The following is a 15,344-nucleotide window of genomic DNA, read 5'->3' as shown; positions in this document are numbered from 1 at the left end:
GGAGATGGTTGTCCTTCTGGAAGGTTCTCCTTTCTCCACAGAGGACCTCTGGAGCTCTGACAGAGTGACCATCAGGTTCTTGGTCACCTCCCTAAGGCCCTTCTCCCCTGATCGCTCAGTTTAGATGGCCGGCCAGCTCTAGGAAGAGTCCTGGTGGTTTCGAACTTCTTCCAGTTACGGATGATGGGGGCCACTGTGCTCATTGGGACCTTCAAAGAAGCAGAAATTTTTCTGTAACCTTCCCCAGATTTGTGCCTCGAGACAATCCTGTCTCGGAGGTCTACAGACAATTCCTTTGACTTCATGCTTGGTTTGTGCTCCGACATGAACTGTCAACTGTGGGACCTTATATAGACAGGTGTGTGCCTTTCCAAATCATGTCCAATCAACTGAATTTACCACAGGTGGACTCCAATTATGCTGCAGAAACATCTCAAGGATGATCAGGGGAAACAGGATGCACCTGAGCTCAATTTTGAGCTTCATGGCAAAGGCTATGAATACTTATGTACATGTGCTTTCTTGATTTTTTTATTTTTAATAAATTTGCAAAAATCTCAAGTAAACTTTTTTCACGTCATTATGGGGTGTTGTGTGTAGAATTCTGAGGAAAAAAATGAATTTAATCCATTTTGGAATAAGGCTAACATAAAATGTGGAAAAAGTGATGCGCTGTGAATACTTTCCGGATGCACTGTAAGTGCAAGTGAGAACAGATGAGAGCACATCAGTAGAACCACCAAGATAAAGTACAGTGGGAAGTCAAAGAACACCAAAACATTTGTGATGTCATCGATTCCAGAAGTCACATTCAGACATTCTGCGAAACAATAATGTCTCCTGAGCAGTAAGCTTTTCTTTCCTTATTTTTTTTATACATAGGGTTATGCTTCAGGTACCAGAATGACTTAAAACATTTTAGAGTAATCAGCACAATCCAAGTTTTGCCATTCTGCTGGAAGCCATGCTATATGAGCACACCAGTATACCCAGAGACAATGCGAGTCATCACATGCACATAATGCTTCATGTTAAAGGAGTGGGAATTCATGTAGGTCTCCCTTATGTGGGCAAAACTTTCCCTGAATGGTTAGACTTTACACATATGTTGGCTAACATGACACACCATTATGATGTACTCTACTAGTAAAACACAAAGCATGCCTGGCGAGACACAAGAATCACCACAGATGCACTAAATTGTAAATGTGCATTTTGACCTTTTCTTTATAGAATCAAGAGTGTCTGAAACAACCCAGTGCTATTCTACAGGAATCCTTACAAGAAGTTCAGCTAAAATTTCACTAGTACTAAATTCCACTGCTTGATTAGAACTATTCTGCAAATCTCCAAGTATCAAAGTTCTAAAAGGGTGGACAATGTCAGTCCTGGAGGGCCACAGTAGCTGCAGGTTTTCGTTCCAGCCCAACTGCTTAATTAGAAACCAGTCCTTGCCAATCTCAGACCTTATTAAAAATTGTACAGCTTGTTAATCTGAAAAGTAATGTTCTTACATTGTAGATTTTTCCCTTTCCAAGGATATCACCCAAATGATTTGAAGCATAAATAGATCATTTTCAGTCTGTCACATTTTTCTCTTAAGTGTTTTATTGAACCAAATAGTGCACGTTGAAGCCACACAGGTGTAAATGGAAACAAGTTAGATGGAGAACTGCTGACTCCTATGTAATTTGCATCTTATTGCTAATAAGGAGCCATTAAAAACAGCAAATGCAGCCATTTAAGCCTGAAATAAGACATTAAGGGTGGGGATCCTTACTAAGGAAGACCACTACAATGAACACATCAAAATGTCCCTCGAGCAATAAGTGCTTCATCAGCAATATTTGACCTTATTAAGACCAATGTTGTCCACCCCTATTCTAAATTTACAGATTGAGATTATAAAGACTTTTTAAAATTACATAACATGTCTTTACATAACCCATCTATTTTTTTTTTTTTTTAAACTCATTAATTTATATGAATACAACATGCTATAGTTTACCTGACAACCATAGACACCACAGGGCTGGCACAGGTCTATCTTTAAAAGCATTTTTTTTAATTCAGCCTATACTATTTTCATACATGTTGGTGCAAGGTGTTGTGAAGTTGTGGGGAAGAACTGCTGCTAGATTTTCATTTCAGTAGTGAAAAGACCAAAATTTTTTGTGCATGTTTGTGGAACGGTACTCTCAATATTCAGTAAATTAAGATCTCCTTATGTTAACCTTTTTCATAATAAGACTTACAACTCAACACATTTTTATTTGACAAATGCTTATTTGCTAATGTGCATTTTTGGCACTGTCTTCAAAGACCACTGGCATCTTCTTGAGATATCAGCCAAGCACAGATCATATACGAGGGGTGGCCAACTCTGATACTGGAGAGCCACAGTGCACACTGGTTTTCATTCTAACGATTTTCTTAATTAGTGACTATTTAAGACTCAGACCTTTTAAATCTGGGACTGGAGGACTGCGGTGGCTTCAGATTTTTGTTCTAACCCAATTGTTTCATGAGAAATCATTCATTGCACTTGTTGCTCAAGTGACATTTTTCTGCTTCATTTTAGTGGTCTTGCTTGTTACGGTTGTCCAACCTTATTGGTTAGTTCAGTCTTAAATACCTGCCATTCAGTGTTCTTAAATTGCATTTTATTGCAAGTAAGGAGCCAATGACAAAGGAGCCAGGAGTTCTCCATCTAACTTGTTTCCATTTACACCTGTGTGGATTCATCATGCACCATTTGGTTTAATAAAACACTTAAGAGAAGAATATGAGAGAATGAAAATTATCCACTTTAGGCTTCAAATCGTTTGGGAGATATCATTAGAAAGGAAAAAAATCTACAATATAGGAAACTAACATTGCAAATTAACAAGCTGTAAAATGAAATAAGGTCTGAAATTGGCAAGGATTGGTTTCTAATTAAGCAACTGGGTTGGAACAAAAACCTGCAGCCCTCCAGGACTGACATTGCCCGTCCCTGTAGATACCTAAAGTTTGTCTGTAAGTTGCAACAAAAAGAAAGATGGGTTAGAGCTGTCCCAATAAGGCTCAGCATAAGCTGAGGAGGAGAGATCTTTTTTCCCCATCCCTCATTCCTTAGCAAAAACCATTTTAGTTAATAATCTATAAGATAAAGCAACCACATTAATTTAATAAGTACCTATATACAAAAAAATCTGTGATGAAGACAAACAATGGTCTTAGCTTTCTTCGTTGCTTTTTTTTCACAACTTTACAAAAAAACTATATAGATCAAGCATGTGTAAGCTGGGCAAAGGCACAAATCAATGGATTAAAATATCCTAATGGTTTCTAATGTTGCAAGGTACAAAGGCCCAAGTAGACATTAAATAGAACAACAGATATATTTCAAAATTTACAACAGAACAAAATTATTCTTACATTGACAAACAAGCAGAAATAAATTTTAAAGTAAGAAATGGTTGACTAAATCTTTTTACAAAATAAAGGAAAATGACAATTTCTCTACAAAAACTGAATTGTTTTCAAATATTTTTTTTTTACAAATCAGCCCGTGTACAAAAACACCCAAAAGCAACAATAATGAAGGATAATGCCGATTTTTTTTATTATAGGCTAATAATTACTTAAAAAAGTTTCTCATGACTTTACTAGGGTTTGAAAAGAATTTATGCTGTTCTTTTTCACAAATAAATCAACTTTTATATAACAATTATTTTAATTAATAGTAAACAGTTCATATAAATATTTTTTCTTAGACAATATAGAAGATTCAAAGGCACTTATGTTTATAATTTTTCATCTTCTAATCAGTATTTATACATTGCTAAATTAAACTGAAATATAAAAAAATTAAAAATCATACAAGTATTTTTTCAAATGTAAACTTTGAACATTTAGTTTCCTTCTACAAGTCTTTTAAATTATTTCCCATGGAATTTTTTGTTAATAAGAAAAATTAACAAGTTGACATTCACTTTGGCTTTGTCAAACATCTTCATCACAGCTACTCCCTCATATTGGAGCTGAAGAAGGTCCTGAAATTAATAAAAATAGGGGATAAGGAGAAGCATAACAATAAGAAAAACAAAAATGCTGCATATCGAAAAACTTATTAAAACTCACTAATAATATATTAATGATTACACCAGCTCATGGCAGATGAACAATACTTTTAGCAATAAATTAATTATATGACACAAGAGCAGAACAATTTTAATTGCTTTTAATTTATTTTAAAGAGGTCAGAACAAAATACTCTAACTGTTCAAGAATGAAGCTGAAAGTAAATTCAGGCAGCGTAGCTTACTGGCTAAGGTGCTGTACTGTAATGTACAAGGTGGCTGATTTTTTGTAGTGTGCAAATTTGGTAACATTACTTCAATAAAGGCCCACTGGATTAACAAGTGAATTAAGAGGGCAGGCTCACTTATGCAACACACTCAACCTGCTGGAGGTAGTAACAAGGGGGATAATGAAGACAAAACTGATAGCAGTCATGAATAATACTGCACATCCTCTCTATCACACACTACTACTGAGAAATTAAAGCCAATAAACTATTCAGAAGTGTGTTAAGAAATGCTTCTGAGTCCCCTTCATACCTATGGCAATACACCTTTATAATGCTTCACGGAGACCGTACTGTTATTATTTTGTCATTTTTGTGTATATTTGAGGGGAGCTGTTGTTGTTGTTTATTACAATTCATGAGCTTCTGTAAAAACCACTTTTCCCCATGGGACAAACAAAGTACTATTTATCTGTAACTAGCCGTCCCCTGCTGCTCTGCTTGCGTAGTAGTGAAATAGAACAAACTTTAAAAATCAATAAACAAATAGGTATCGCTAGCTAAGTGGAGGCAAGATACACTCCAAAACGCAGAGGTAGACTGACTTACCACTCCTGATGTCACGCTTCCCCCTCCCCTCGGTCCACAGCCTCTATCTCGGATTAGTGAGAATATATCGCTCCTGCAAGCGAACTATGATTCTTAGTGTGATTAGAGAAGTAACAAAATCAACCGAGATATTCAAGCAAATTCTAGAAAAAAATCTGATCTAAATCCGTTAAGTAGTTCTCTCGTTTGCTAGCTAAGAGGATGTAAGATACTCCCTGAGGCTAGCACGTGAGTGAGGAGGCCCCTCCCCCCCAGCGCGCTGTGTCTCTCTCGGATTTGCTCAAATAAATCGGTACCGCAAGCGAACTATGAGACTTAGCACGATGATAGAGGTTGCAAAATCAACTGGAATGTTCAAGCAAATTATAGGAAAAAATCCGATCTAAATCTGTATGAAAAGCGGATAGACATTGGATTTTTTTAAAGAGAGAGATAGAGAGAGAGATGGCAGCATTTTGGTCTTCAAAGAAGTACATTGCCACAACTCAAAGACATGTCACATGTACTTGTAATTTTTGAGTGCGGATCAACTATGACACTTATAGATATAAGATGTTAGTGTTTGCACACTAAGAAACACAAAAGTCTGACTTGTTGATGCAGACAATAATATTACAAAACTCAAATTTAGAGATAAAATTGATACTCTAAGTTAGCTAATGAACTGGTATGGCAGAAAATATTATTCACTTTTACTGTTTTGCAATGTAGTAACCTACTTAAATATTCACTTGACATTTAAGAATTATACAATACCTGGAAGTGCACCTGAACTTTCTCCATCTCAACTCCCATGAATTTTGCTTTCACTTCATAATTTCCAACTTCCTGGCTTGGTGAAATTTCAAACATTACATTCTTAAATCTGTAAATTGACATTAAATATAAAATTTAGCCTTGCCTTGTAAATAAATGATTAACAGAGGAGGATTAACATAATTAATTGGCGTCTACAGAAATCCATTTTTACCTGCCATTGCTTTAAGGTGACACTTCTGTAGGCTTACATTAATTTGAGTTTAAACCTAGCATAATTATTCACATTAAATAGAAAAACACCAAAAATAGCTATAAAAAATAAGCTATTACCAATGAAATTTATCAAAGTAAGCTTCCATATGTATGTGTTCATACAGGTGTTTGCTGGAAACTAACTTAACTATAGTAAATTCATGCTGTAGACATATTTTGACATCAAAGGGTCCCAAACTAACTAATAACACCCACAAATCTAACACTGGACTCTTACTGTCAAAGGAGCAGGACATTTAAATGAAAAATGAAGTAACAAGACAAATTCGGTTCAATGGTAAATTAGTTCACAGCAGCAGGAATGATTACTCAGGCAAAATAATAAGACAACGCTTGTGGATGCTGAAAGGAAACACTTTTTCTTTTTCCTTATACATTTTAAAAAATAATTTTCCTGCTGAATTTAATTCAAATATTACTGAAGACTGCTGACCCAGAAAAATACTGCTCTTAATAATATTTTGATTTGTGTTGGTCCTGTCAAATGTAAATTTCAAATTATCAAATGTAAAATTAACAACGTTATTATGGTAGGGGGAAAAAATCATAATAAGAACCATTCATCACTGAATTAAGGGTAAGCACTGTTTCATATGTTAGAATTGTATTACCAACTATATATAAACTTTTTTAAATTGATGTACGAGTAAATAATTGTGCAGTGTACATTAGAGAAATCATTAAATCAATGACTGAGAATCTAATGTTCCAAATTAATAACATGTATTCAGAAGAATATATTTAAATGAAGATTAAAAATTCTGGGTGCTGCATGCATGTCTCATTATAATGTACACAGCACTAGAATAAGCCAAAACTGTTTTAATTATCACAATAAATCAAATCATAATCTTTATCACACCCCTTTAATTGTGGCACAGATATGAAAAAGCCAAACATTTTGAATACTATTTGGTGCTCAGTACCAATAAAAACATTCACGTTAATTAACTGATGGACAAAATACCATATACTGTTCCTCATACTCTCCCCTCTTTCTAGACTCTCTTTCCTGGTTTCTGAAGGTTCATTACAGGTTAGATGAGGTTTACATAAACTTTGGCTAATTAAGGATTTGTTGAACAAAATGCCTCCAGAACATTAAATGCTTATAGTGTTAGTACTGTAGCCTGAAGGATGCACATATACACTGCAGATTTTTGAAAAGTCTGAGAAATGCTTTCTGAAAACGCACCTTTTCAAAAAGGTTACAATATGGTATGCAGTTCACTCAATTGTTTCATTCGTCTAAAATAGGGTCAGAAGTGCCACAAATATACTGTACATTTATTAAACAAGACTGGCAGTAATATTATATAAATCTTAGCATTAGGCAGCACAGAGAAGTGTAGTTGCAATCAAAATTATGGATTAGCGGTGGTGTATAATGTGCCTGGCCAATCCAAATAAATTTCTTCTATACATGTGTCTCTCATTGGGCACCAAATGCAAACCCAGTGTGACAAATATATACTTTTCTGTTTTGATTACATCGTTTTACACACACAAAGAATACAGGACTTGCCTCTATGCAAATTATAAACTAGCTTTTACGTGCAAATATGAGGGCATCAATTTGAAAAACTTAACACTATTAATTAGAACGACTGAAGTGCTCTTAAATTACTCATTATCATGTCATTTTCTAACCTGTTCAATCTAGACAAGTGTTGTGGGTTTGCTGGAGCCTGTCCCAGCTAGCATGAGGTACAAGGCAGGAACAAACCCTGCACAGGGTTCCATTTCATTGCAAGGCGGCCAAACACACACACACGGGCCAATTTACCTAATCTGCATATCTTTACACAGTGGAGGAAATCCACACAAACATGGGGAGAACCTGGGGAGCGAACCCTTGCCTCCTTACTGTAAGGGAGTAGCACTACCACTATGCCATCGTGCCACCCATTACATATAGTGAAAGGTTTATATACCAAGACTTATGCAAATTCTATTAAGGACAAAAACCTTCCTTTTAAGCTTTCCATTTATGAAACAAAATTCAAACAGCTTCCAAATGTCTCTGATATGATCTAGAGAGAATATCCTCTTATTTTCTGCGAACATATGTTTTATCACATTAGTAGATACGAAAGCTCATTAAAAAGGGAGGAAATCTACCAAACCTACACCACATGATAGTGGATAATAAGCCAAACAAGGCATTTTGGAAAAACCCAAATCAGTACGAGCTAAATTCATGAAACATTTTTCTTAATATACTCATTATATATGACTAAAGAAATTTGTTGTGACTATCCCAGTCTTGGAATGCATAAAACTTCAGAACCTCATAACAGTTCACCCTGTTTTGCTGATGTAAATTGTGATCACTGAAGAAAACATTACAACAGAGCATGTGCAATGTTTTGTTGAATGGTGGATAAATGGTATGTTACTTAAAATATCTTGTCATCTATACCATTTGTTTTTGAGCTACTTCAAGCCGTTGAAAATGCCTAAACATGGGATAACACATATAGTAAGTAGTAGATAAAAGTGCTCTTTTATCCAAAGAGTTCAAACTAAGAATACATTTCTTACAAAATTATTTTAATTAGATTTGAGATTGCATAAATTGTGCTGCTTTATACAGTATGTAACAATGTAGATACTATTAAAAATATCTTAAAAACAGAAAAATGATATTGTTTAAATTGGGTGTCTCAATTTAATCTTTCTGTATGCTGGAGAGATAATTACACTGCATTGATGATCTAAGATATGCATCCTGACCATTCTTTTTATAACAACTATATTTTGTTCCCATGGATTGTGTGCAAACCTTTAATACAGAAGTACAGTACATTTTAGAAATAGTGGTGTAATAAGCGATGCTGTGTGCTTTTAATTAACTTTTTAAATATTTCATTTGCTCTTAATCTGTCTGGTGAGAATCAAAATGGAAACATACTAAAGTAAACAGACCAGGGTAACATATTCTGAAAAGTTAATTAAACTTTGAGAAATAAAATGCACAAATTACTTAATGAAATAACATTACACCAACAAATTACTGAGAAAATGAAAATGCTAATAAACAAGGTACAAAGTTTAGCATTGGGTAAATTTACAGACAAAGTTGCCAATGAATTGGATAAACTTAGAATCACAGAATTTTAATATACAGTATATGCTATGTGTCTTGTGTAATAAACACATACCAAACACATATTAGGTTTCATCCAAAAGCATACTGTTTATCCCATTACTATACCCATCGCATGAAAGTCTCACTTATGTTTAAGCAGCAACATGAAGCATAAATGATTTAAAAAAATAAAAAAAACAAAATGGGCAAACACAACCCTATTAAATGTTCAGAGTGATGCTATGAAAAGAAATGTAAGAGTATGCAGAAGGAAGTGAATATATCCCAGTATTAAGTACTACCACCTTAGGCTTCAAGAATAAACTGTTATCTACTCAATTCTGGGAGAACTACCCACAAAAAACAGCTAAGCAGCAGCATTGATCATCAAAATTTGCAAAACCACTTTTTACATTGAAATGACAGTTTACCAGTAACTCCGTTCCCCACGTATTTTTCAGGAAATTCACTGTCTAGCTGGCTTAGATTAACATTGTTTCCCAATACCCATGAAACTTTGTGAGGACAGTGTGACAGCACAAAGTTGTAAGATCATTGTAAGATTGTTGTTTGAGGCGAGGTGGCACAGTGTTTAGCACTGCTGCCTTACAGTACATGTATTTTTGGCCACAGTTAGTCAAGCATAGTTGGAAGATGCTTCCTTAGCTCTCAGTGGCATTGCGCCATTATAATTCATTCAGTATTTGTTCAGTTCCTCATTTTTCATTGACTTCAGTGCATTTTGCAGAGTTTGATGAAGTTCCCAAACATTTCTGTGATTTTGACAAACTCATGGTGAAGCAAACTCAATTTGTTCATCACTACTGACAAGTAAAAAATATCAAAAATAAAAATAGGATTTATATTTAATTTAAACATGAAAACTTCATTGACACAATAAATATACACTTAACCTGTAACACCAGGTTGTCTGACGGAATTTCTTTGTACTAAATACAGTATCAAAGTATTTTATCTAATATAAAACAAGCCTTTTATGAAATTATCTGATTTTTAATACTGATAGACACCACTCCTTTTTAAGCATGTACTGTTTGTTATGAAAGTTTTAACAGAACATTGTTAAAACAGATAAAGACACATTTTTTTAAACAAATGAATAATAAATTTGCTCTATTTATACTAATACTTACTGGCTGGCTTGTAGACCTTCAATTTCCAAAATAACTCCTTTTTCATGAAGTCTTGCACCTGTGTACTTCAACGATGTCTGCTTAGTTTTTTTATTTCCCTTGTCTTCCCCTTTTCCATCAACCCTTATTGACCTCCTGGAATTTCTAACCAATAAATAAAACATTCATTACTTGATCTTACCTTGATTAGCAATTTCAATTTTTTAACACTTTCTTTTATTATCCTTAATGATGTACAGCATTAATAGGATGCTATTTGCAACAATTTCTAAAAATGATATCTAACCACATACCTGTTATTCACAAATGTACCCTAATAATGCTGTGTTCCCTAATATTGAACCACTGTTTTCAAACTCCTTCACTGTTACTATTTCTCTATTGCTTCCGACATTAAATGATTATAATTAAATGAAGTAGTAAGCAGGCTCCCTAAAGTACAGGATTTCAGATATACATATACAGGTATTTATATATAATCTGTCTATAAATTTGCATTTAATTATTGCAAATTAGCACTATACAAGTCATCCATAAGAGATAATAGGAGTCTGACAATGAGTTTGCTTTAAACTACATGCATGCCAGGCTCTTCAGAACTGTATCCACAGCATTCTGACATAGTGCTTTTATTAAAAAGTTGAGTCTTAAGTTTACATTTCTCAACTAGTAGATTGAAAAATACAAATGACTTTTTTTTTTAACAACTTTTACAAGACATTTCTCACTTTCTATTAAGATTATCAAGGCAGGTTTTGATGTATGTATCATAATAATTAATTTGTTCTTCATAAAATTCCATCTTCGAGTTAAGAGCACTTAGTGTCTGTTGAAGTTTCACACATTCAGCTTTTCTTCTTTGCCGATACCTCCTTTGATTACGTATGTCCTGTCAAAGGAAAAAGTGAAATAAATTTTTTTTTGCAATAACCTGGAGCTAAATATTATATTATTCACAATTTACTGTATTTACCACAACTTATAAACACTGAGAAAGAATAGGATACCTTTGAAATATCATTTATTATTTCCTGATATTTATTTGTAGAAGATACCAGGCCAGCCTGCTCTAATGTCCTCAGATTTCTCAGAATCTTTCTTTTCTTCTGTTCTAATGGCAGCTGTCCATCATCAAGAACGGACTGACTACATTTCATCTTATCAGGAGTTTTAGCATCAAGAATGGCACGTTTTTCAAGTACCATTGAATGCTCAGCTTCCTAAAAAATGAACAAGTAACTATTAGCTCTGCATGACAAATAGTAATACTGAATAACTGCTAGCATGAAAGTAAAATAGGTATATCCTGTATGACAAAGAGAATTGACAATTGATACTAAATTTAAACACAGAAAGAGATACACAAATTAACACTCTACTAAAACAAACAAATAGGGTAGATTTTTCCCATTATGACATTAACTTTTAACAATAATTTGCTGACTTGTGGTAATACTTACTACCCTAAGTCATATTTTCATTCTATTGAACTCTTCTGAAAAATCAAAACATCTTTCAGTATCTTCTATTTTATTTGAGCAATCTCACTCCTTGTGTATTGTGCAACACACCATTGTTAATCATACTTGAAACATGAGATTACGCATTTTAAACGGTTCAATGTAACTACATTTTAAAGTTTTACATTGGCCAAGGCAATATAATGAAGTCTTTGTACCTCAACAATTAGTAAAATTATGTTGTTGATAAAAATACTATTTACCATAATTAACACATACCAACAACAACATTGACATATTGTGGGTTATAATTTACTTTCCTTCTTACAATCTAGCAATAAATCGGTCTTGTAAAAAGTAGATAAACAGTACTCATTATATAATATAATTGACTTTTGAAATGGATGCAAACATGCCATAACTGAAAATACATAGTAAGAACTGTCATTGGAAATTTGCAAGCAGGCATCAACATGAAAGTGTGGGTATTTTAAAAACTTGTGTAAATATTAATTTTCTAAGACATAATTTAAGCTCCAGAACATTTTAAACTGAAAAATTCATCAATATCTCAAATATCTCTCCAAACAGTTCAGAATAATCCTGTTTGTTGCTAGACATTATTTGACAGGATAGGTGTCCTCAAAAAACAGGACACCTGGAACACACAGCAAAGGAACAGAAAAGAAACAATATTTGTTCATTCATCAGTCTGCTGGACTGTTTAAAATTTTAACAGGAAGTGAAAATGCAAGGAAAATACTGGAATTAGATGTGACGAAATGTATAAAAAAAATTGACATTTAAAATATTATAACTGCAGAAAATCAAGAATTTATGCAGTATTAGGACAGTTTAAAAGTTAAATTGTAAACAAACTAAACACTAAATTGGAGACTTATCTAGATACACTAATGGCTGAGCAAACTAGATGGCAATTGTCGTTCAGTGATTTTCTTTTTAGTTGCACCTGTAATTTTGAGGCTGGAGTTTCCAGGATCTCAATCAGTGTTTCCCCAGGTTGAGCTCGAATAACATCCACAACTAGCCTCTTGGTTCTTTAAATAAAGATGGGAAAAAAAATAAGATGTTTAAAGAGACAAGAAACAAAGCTATTTTCTGCTACTATGCTTAATACGTCATGCTTAAAAATGAAATGTTAAAAGTATAATTTTGGCAAAATTACAATATTCTGGACACTCTAAGGACTACTAGAATGGCTATTACAATTAAAAATCATCAAAAAGAACAGAAAAATATTTGTCTACAATTACACAAATAATAAAGTTTAAAATCTATTTTTATAAGCTTACAGTATTCACAATTACCCAGCATCAAAGAGAACAAAACACATTACTCTACAATTACAAAGAATGATTGCATACAAAGAAGGACATATTGCCATGTGATAGTGAGCTACATACAAGATAGTCTTATTAGCTAGAATGAAGCAGTGGTGGAAAGAGTCCTGTATAGCTGTTGCATTGACTGTTTTGAAAACTAAATGGAAACATAGCTGTTGCATTGACTGTGTTTTAAAAACTAAATGGAAACAAAAACTACATGGCACAAACACTGCTATATAATATTATTGTACCTTAGTGCACTCTTCTGCATACCAGGTTGAACTTATTTATACAGTATGTGCATAAATCTAGAAAAAGGTTTCCAAAATAGTTAGTGGGAGATCAGACTCCTTAACCATACAAAGCATGGTATGTATAGAAGACATGCCAGTGATCCAAAGTTTTCATGTAATATAAAGCATGGCATAGTGAAAGATCAAAATGGGCACAATACGTTTTCATATATTGTATTTTTGTCATTAGTGATTTATCATATTATAAATTTCATAACAACCTGATAAACATATGAATGCAGATAATAATGATAAATCATAAAAACAAAACTCACACACAATAGCCGAGATTCAGTCTGGTTGGTAAATAGGCTAGCTGTTTAATTACTGATAATCTAAAATTACTCGACAAGTGGGACTGCATATTTGATGAAAAATAATAAAGGTAATGAAAATGATTTAATTCATGAGATAAAAACATTAATCATCATTTCACTCATTTTGTGAACATGAATAATCTGTTACAGGACCCTGAAGAATTAAGAGCTATCCTGGCAGTACAGGGCACAAGCAAATAGAGGGTATCAGCTCATTACAAGGCACTTTTACATATACAATCACACTAACTGATACATGTCAATTCAAAGTCATAAATCAGTCTAACAAACAACTTGAGGAGGTGGAAGAAAACTGTAAACACTGGGAGAACATGAAAAGTCCACACAACGCAGTGACATTTGTGGGACTAGATGCCATGATTCTGAGGGTGTGAGGCAGCAGAATAAAAAAGTGCTCCACCAGGAAACCACACCACTCCACTCCTCACAAGGAGGCCAAAGCCTATCACACCACCAGCAGGAATCTGTAAGGAATCAACCACAGGCAACAAGTCCGTTTATTATAGGTGCCCATTCTAGTAATCAAACATGTGGCTATTATATATAATTAACAATTGCACTAACATGCTATCAATGGGATGTGTACCTATATAAAAGTCACAAAAAACTCCACACCATACACTGGATGTGGGATTTAAATTAGGAAATCAGAACAGCTCATCAAGGCAAACAAGAAAACCAAGATATGAAAAATATGTAATTTGACTTTTCAGCCAAAATGAGACCAAATTTCCTCTCATTAAAAAAGTTGGTCAAATTTTAATTCCACCTCTACTTCTTTTTCTACTTTTAGTGTGTGATAATTTAGATGTCGGCATTATCCTAAAACTAGTTTTTCTGTAATGTCTGTTAACTAAAACTTCTTTCTAAAAATAAGCTGTTTATAATGTTAATATTGAGCAACAAAATTTTATCAGAAAATCAAGTAAATTAAATTGGAGACATAAAACAAAGGTGAGACAGACCGATACCTAATGCTTTAAGGTGTAGAATTTACTCAGATGTTGTAGCACAGCGAGTTTTGGCTACACAACTGAAGCACTGCATATATATCCTAGTCTTTTTATGCCCTAGAAATTACCTTTACCTTTTAAAGGAAGAAAAAGGTGAAAGAGCAAACAATGTTGTGTGTTTAGGTTCTAAATCAATCTAAACAAACCTTAACCCCAATTTTAAGGGACATTTAAAAAAAGCATTTAAACAGAAAAACAATCAAATTGTTTGTCTTCAAATATATTAGAAAATTTAGAAGATTAATACTAAATTACCATGTTTTTTACATAAACTTACAGTAAACTATAGTTAACATTGGAAAAAATGACAAATGTGAATATTCATTAAATATTTGCATCTTTTTTGATTAAAAAAAATTACATACTTTCTATACACACATACAAATATACACACACACCCACACTCTCCTTTCTGATTAGACATAGAACATATTTGCTTAAAATATTTTAAACAGGAAAGAGTCTAGGATGACATACTAGCTAAAGCCACAAAATGCAGTTTTATCAACTTTCACTTGCTTCCTATAATTACATCTTCATGCCTCAAATGGCAGCATCTGAAGTATTTATCAGACATCCCCCAGCTCCAGCTTAATCAGTCATTCCATTTCCTGATACACATGGATCTCAGTCCAGTTTATGCCGGTCTAATTTACTTAGTAAAATGATGGGCTTTCCTGATTTTAGTAGTTACACACACAATAAAAGCTCAAAGAG

At 33.6% G+C, this 15,344-nt stretch overlaps 1 protein-coding gene across 1 annotated transcript in view; it reads right to left on the bottom strand.

The window, feature by feature from the left end:
* Nucleotides 1–3,364: 3,364 nt before the first annotated feature.
* Nucleotides 3,365–15,344, bottom strand: part of iqgap2 (IQ motif containing GTPase activating protein 2) — a 234,051-nt gene continuing 222,071 nt past the window's right edge. Inside the window, exons 33-38 of the mRNA XM_028805697.2 lie at nucleotides 12,608–12,695; nucleotides 11,185–11,397; nucleotides 10,906–11,066; nucleotides 10,178–10,321; nucleotides 5,657–5,765; nucleotides 3,365–4,037 (exon numbers count right to left, since the gene is read on the bottom strand). Coding sequence (XP_028661530.2) covers nucleotides 3,924–4,037; nucleotides 5,657–5,765; nucleotides 10,178–10,321; nucleotides 10,906–11,066; nucleotides 11,185–11,397; nucleotides 12,608–12,695 — 829 coding nt within the window. The 3' untranslated portion in view covers nucleotides 3,365–3,923. The remainder of the gene's footprint in view (nucleotides 4,038–5,656; nucleotides 5,766–10,177; nucleotides 10,322–10,905; nucleotides 11,067–11,184; nucleotides 11,398–12,607; nucleotides 12,696–15,344) is intronic.

The sequence above is a fragment of the Erpetoichthys calabaricus genome, chromosome 7, assembly GCF_900747795.2.
Source record: "Erpetoichthys calabaricus chromosome 7, fErpCal1.3, whole genome shotgun sequence".
Lineage (NCBI taxonomy): Eukaryota > Metazoa > Chordata > Cladistia > Polypteriformes > Polypteridae > Erpetoichthys > Erpetoichthys calabaricus.
Note: the sequence above shows the minus strand (reverse complement) of the source record. Positions and strands in the feature narration are given on the sequence as shown.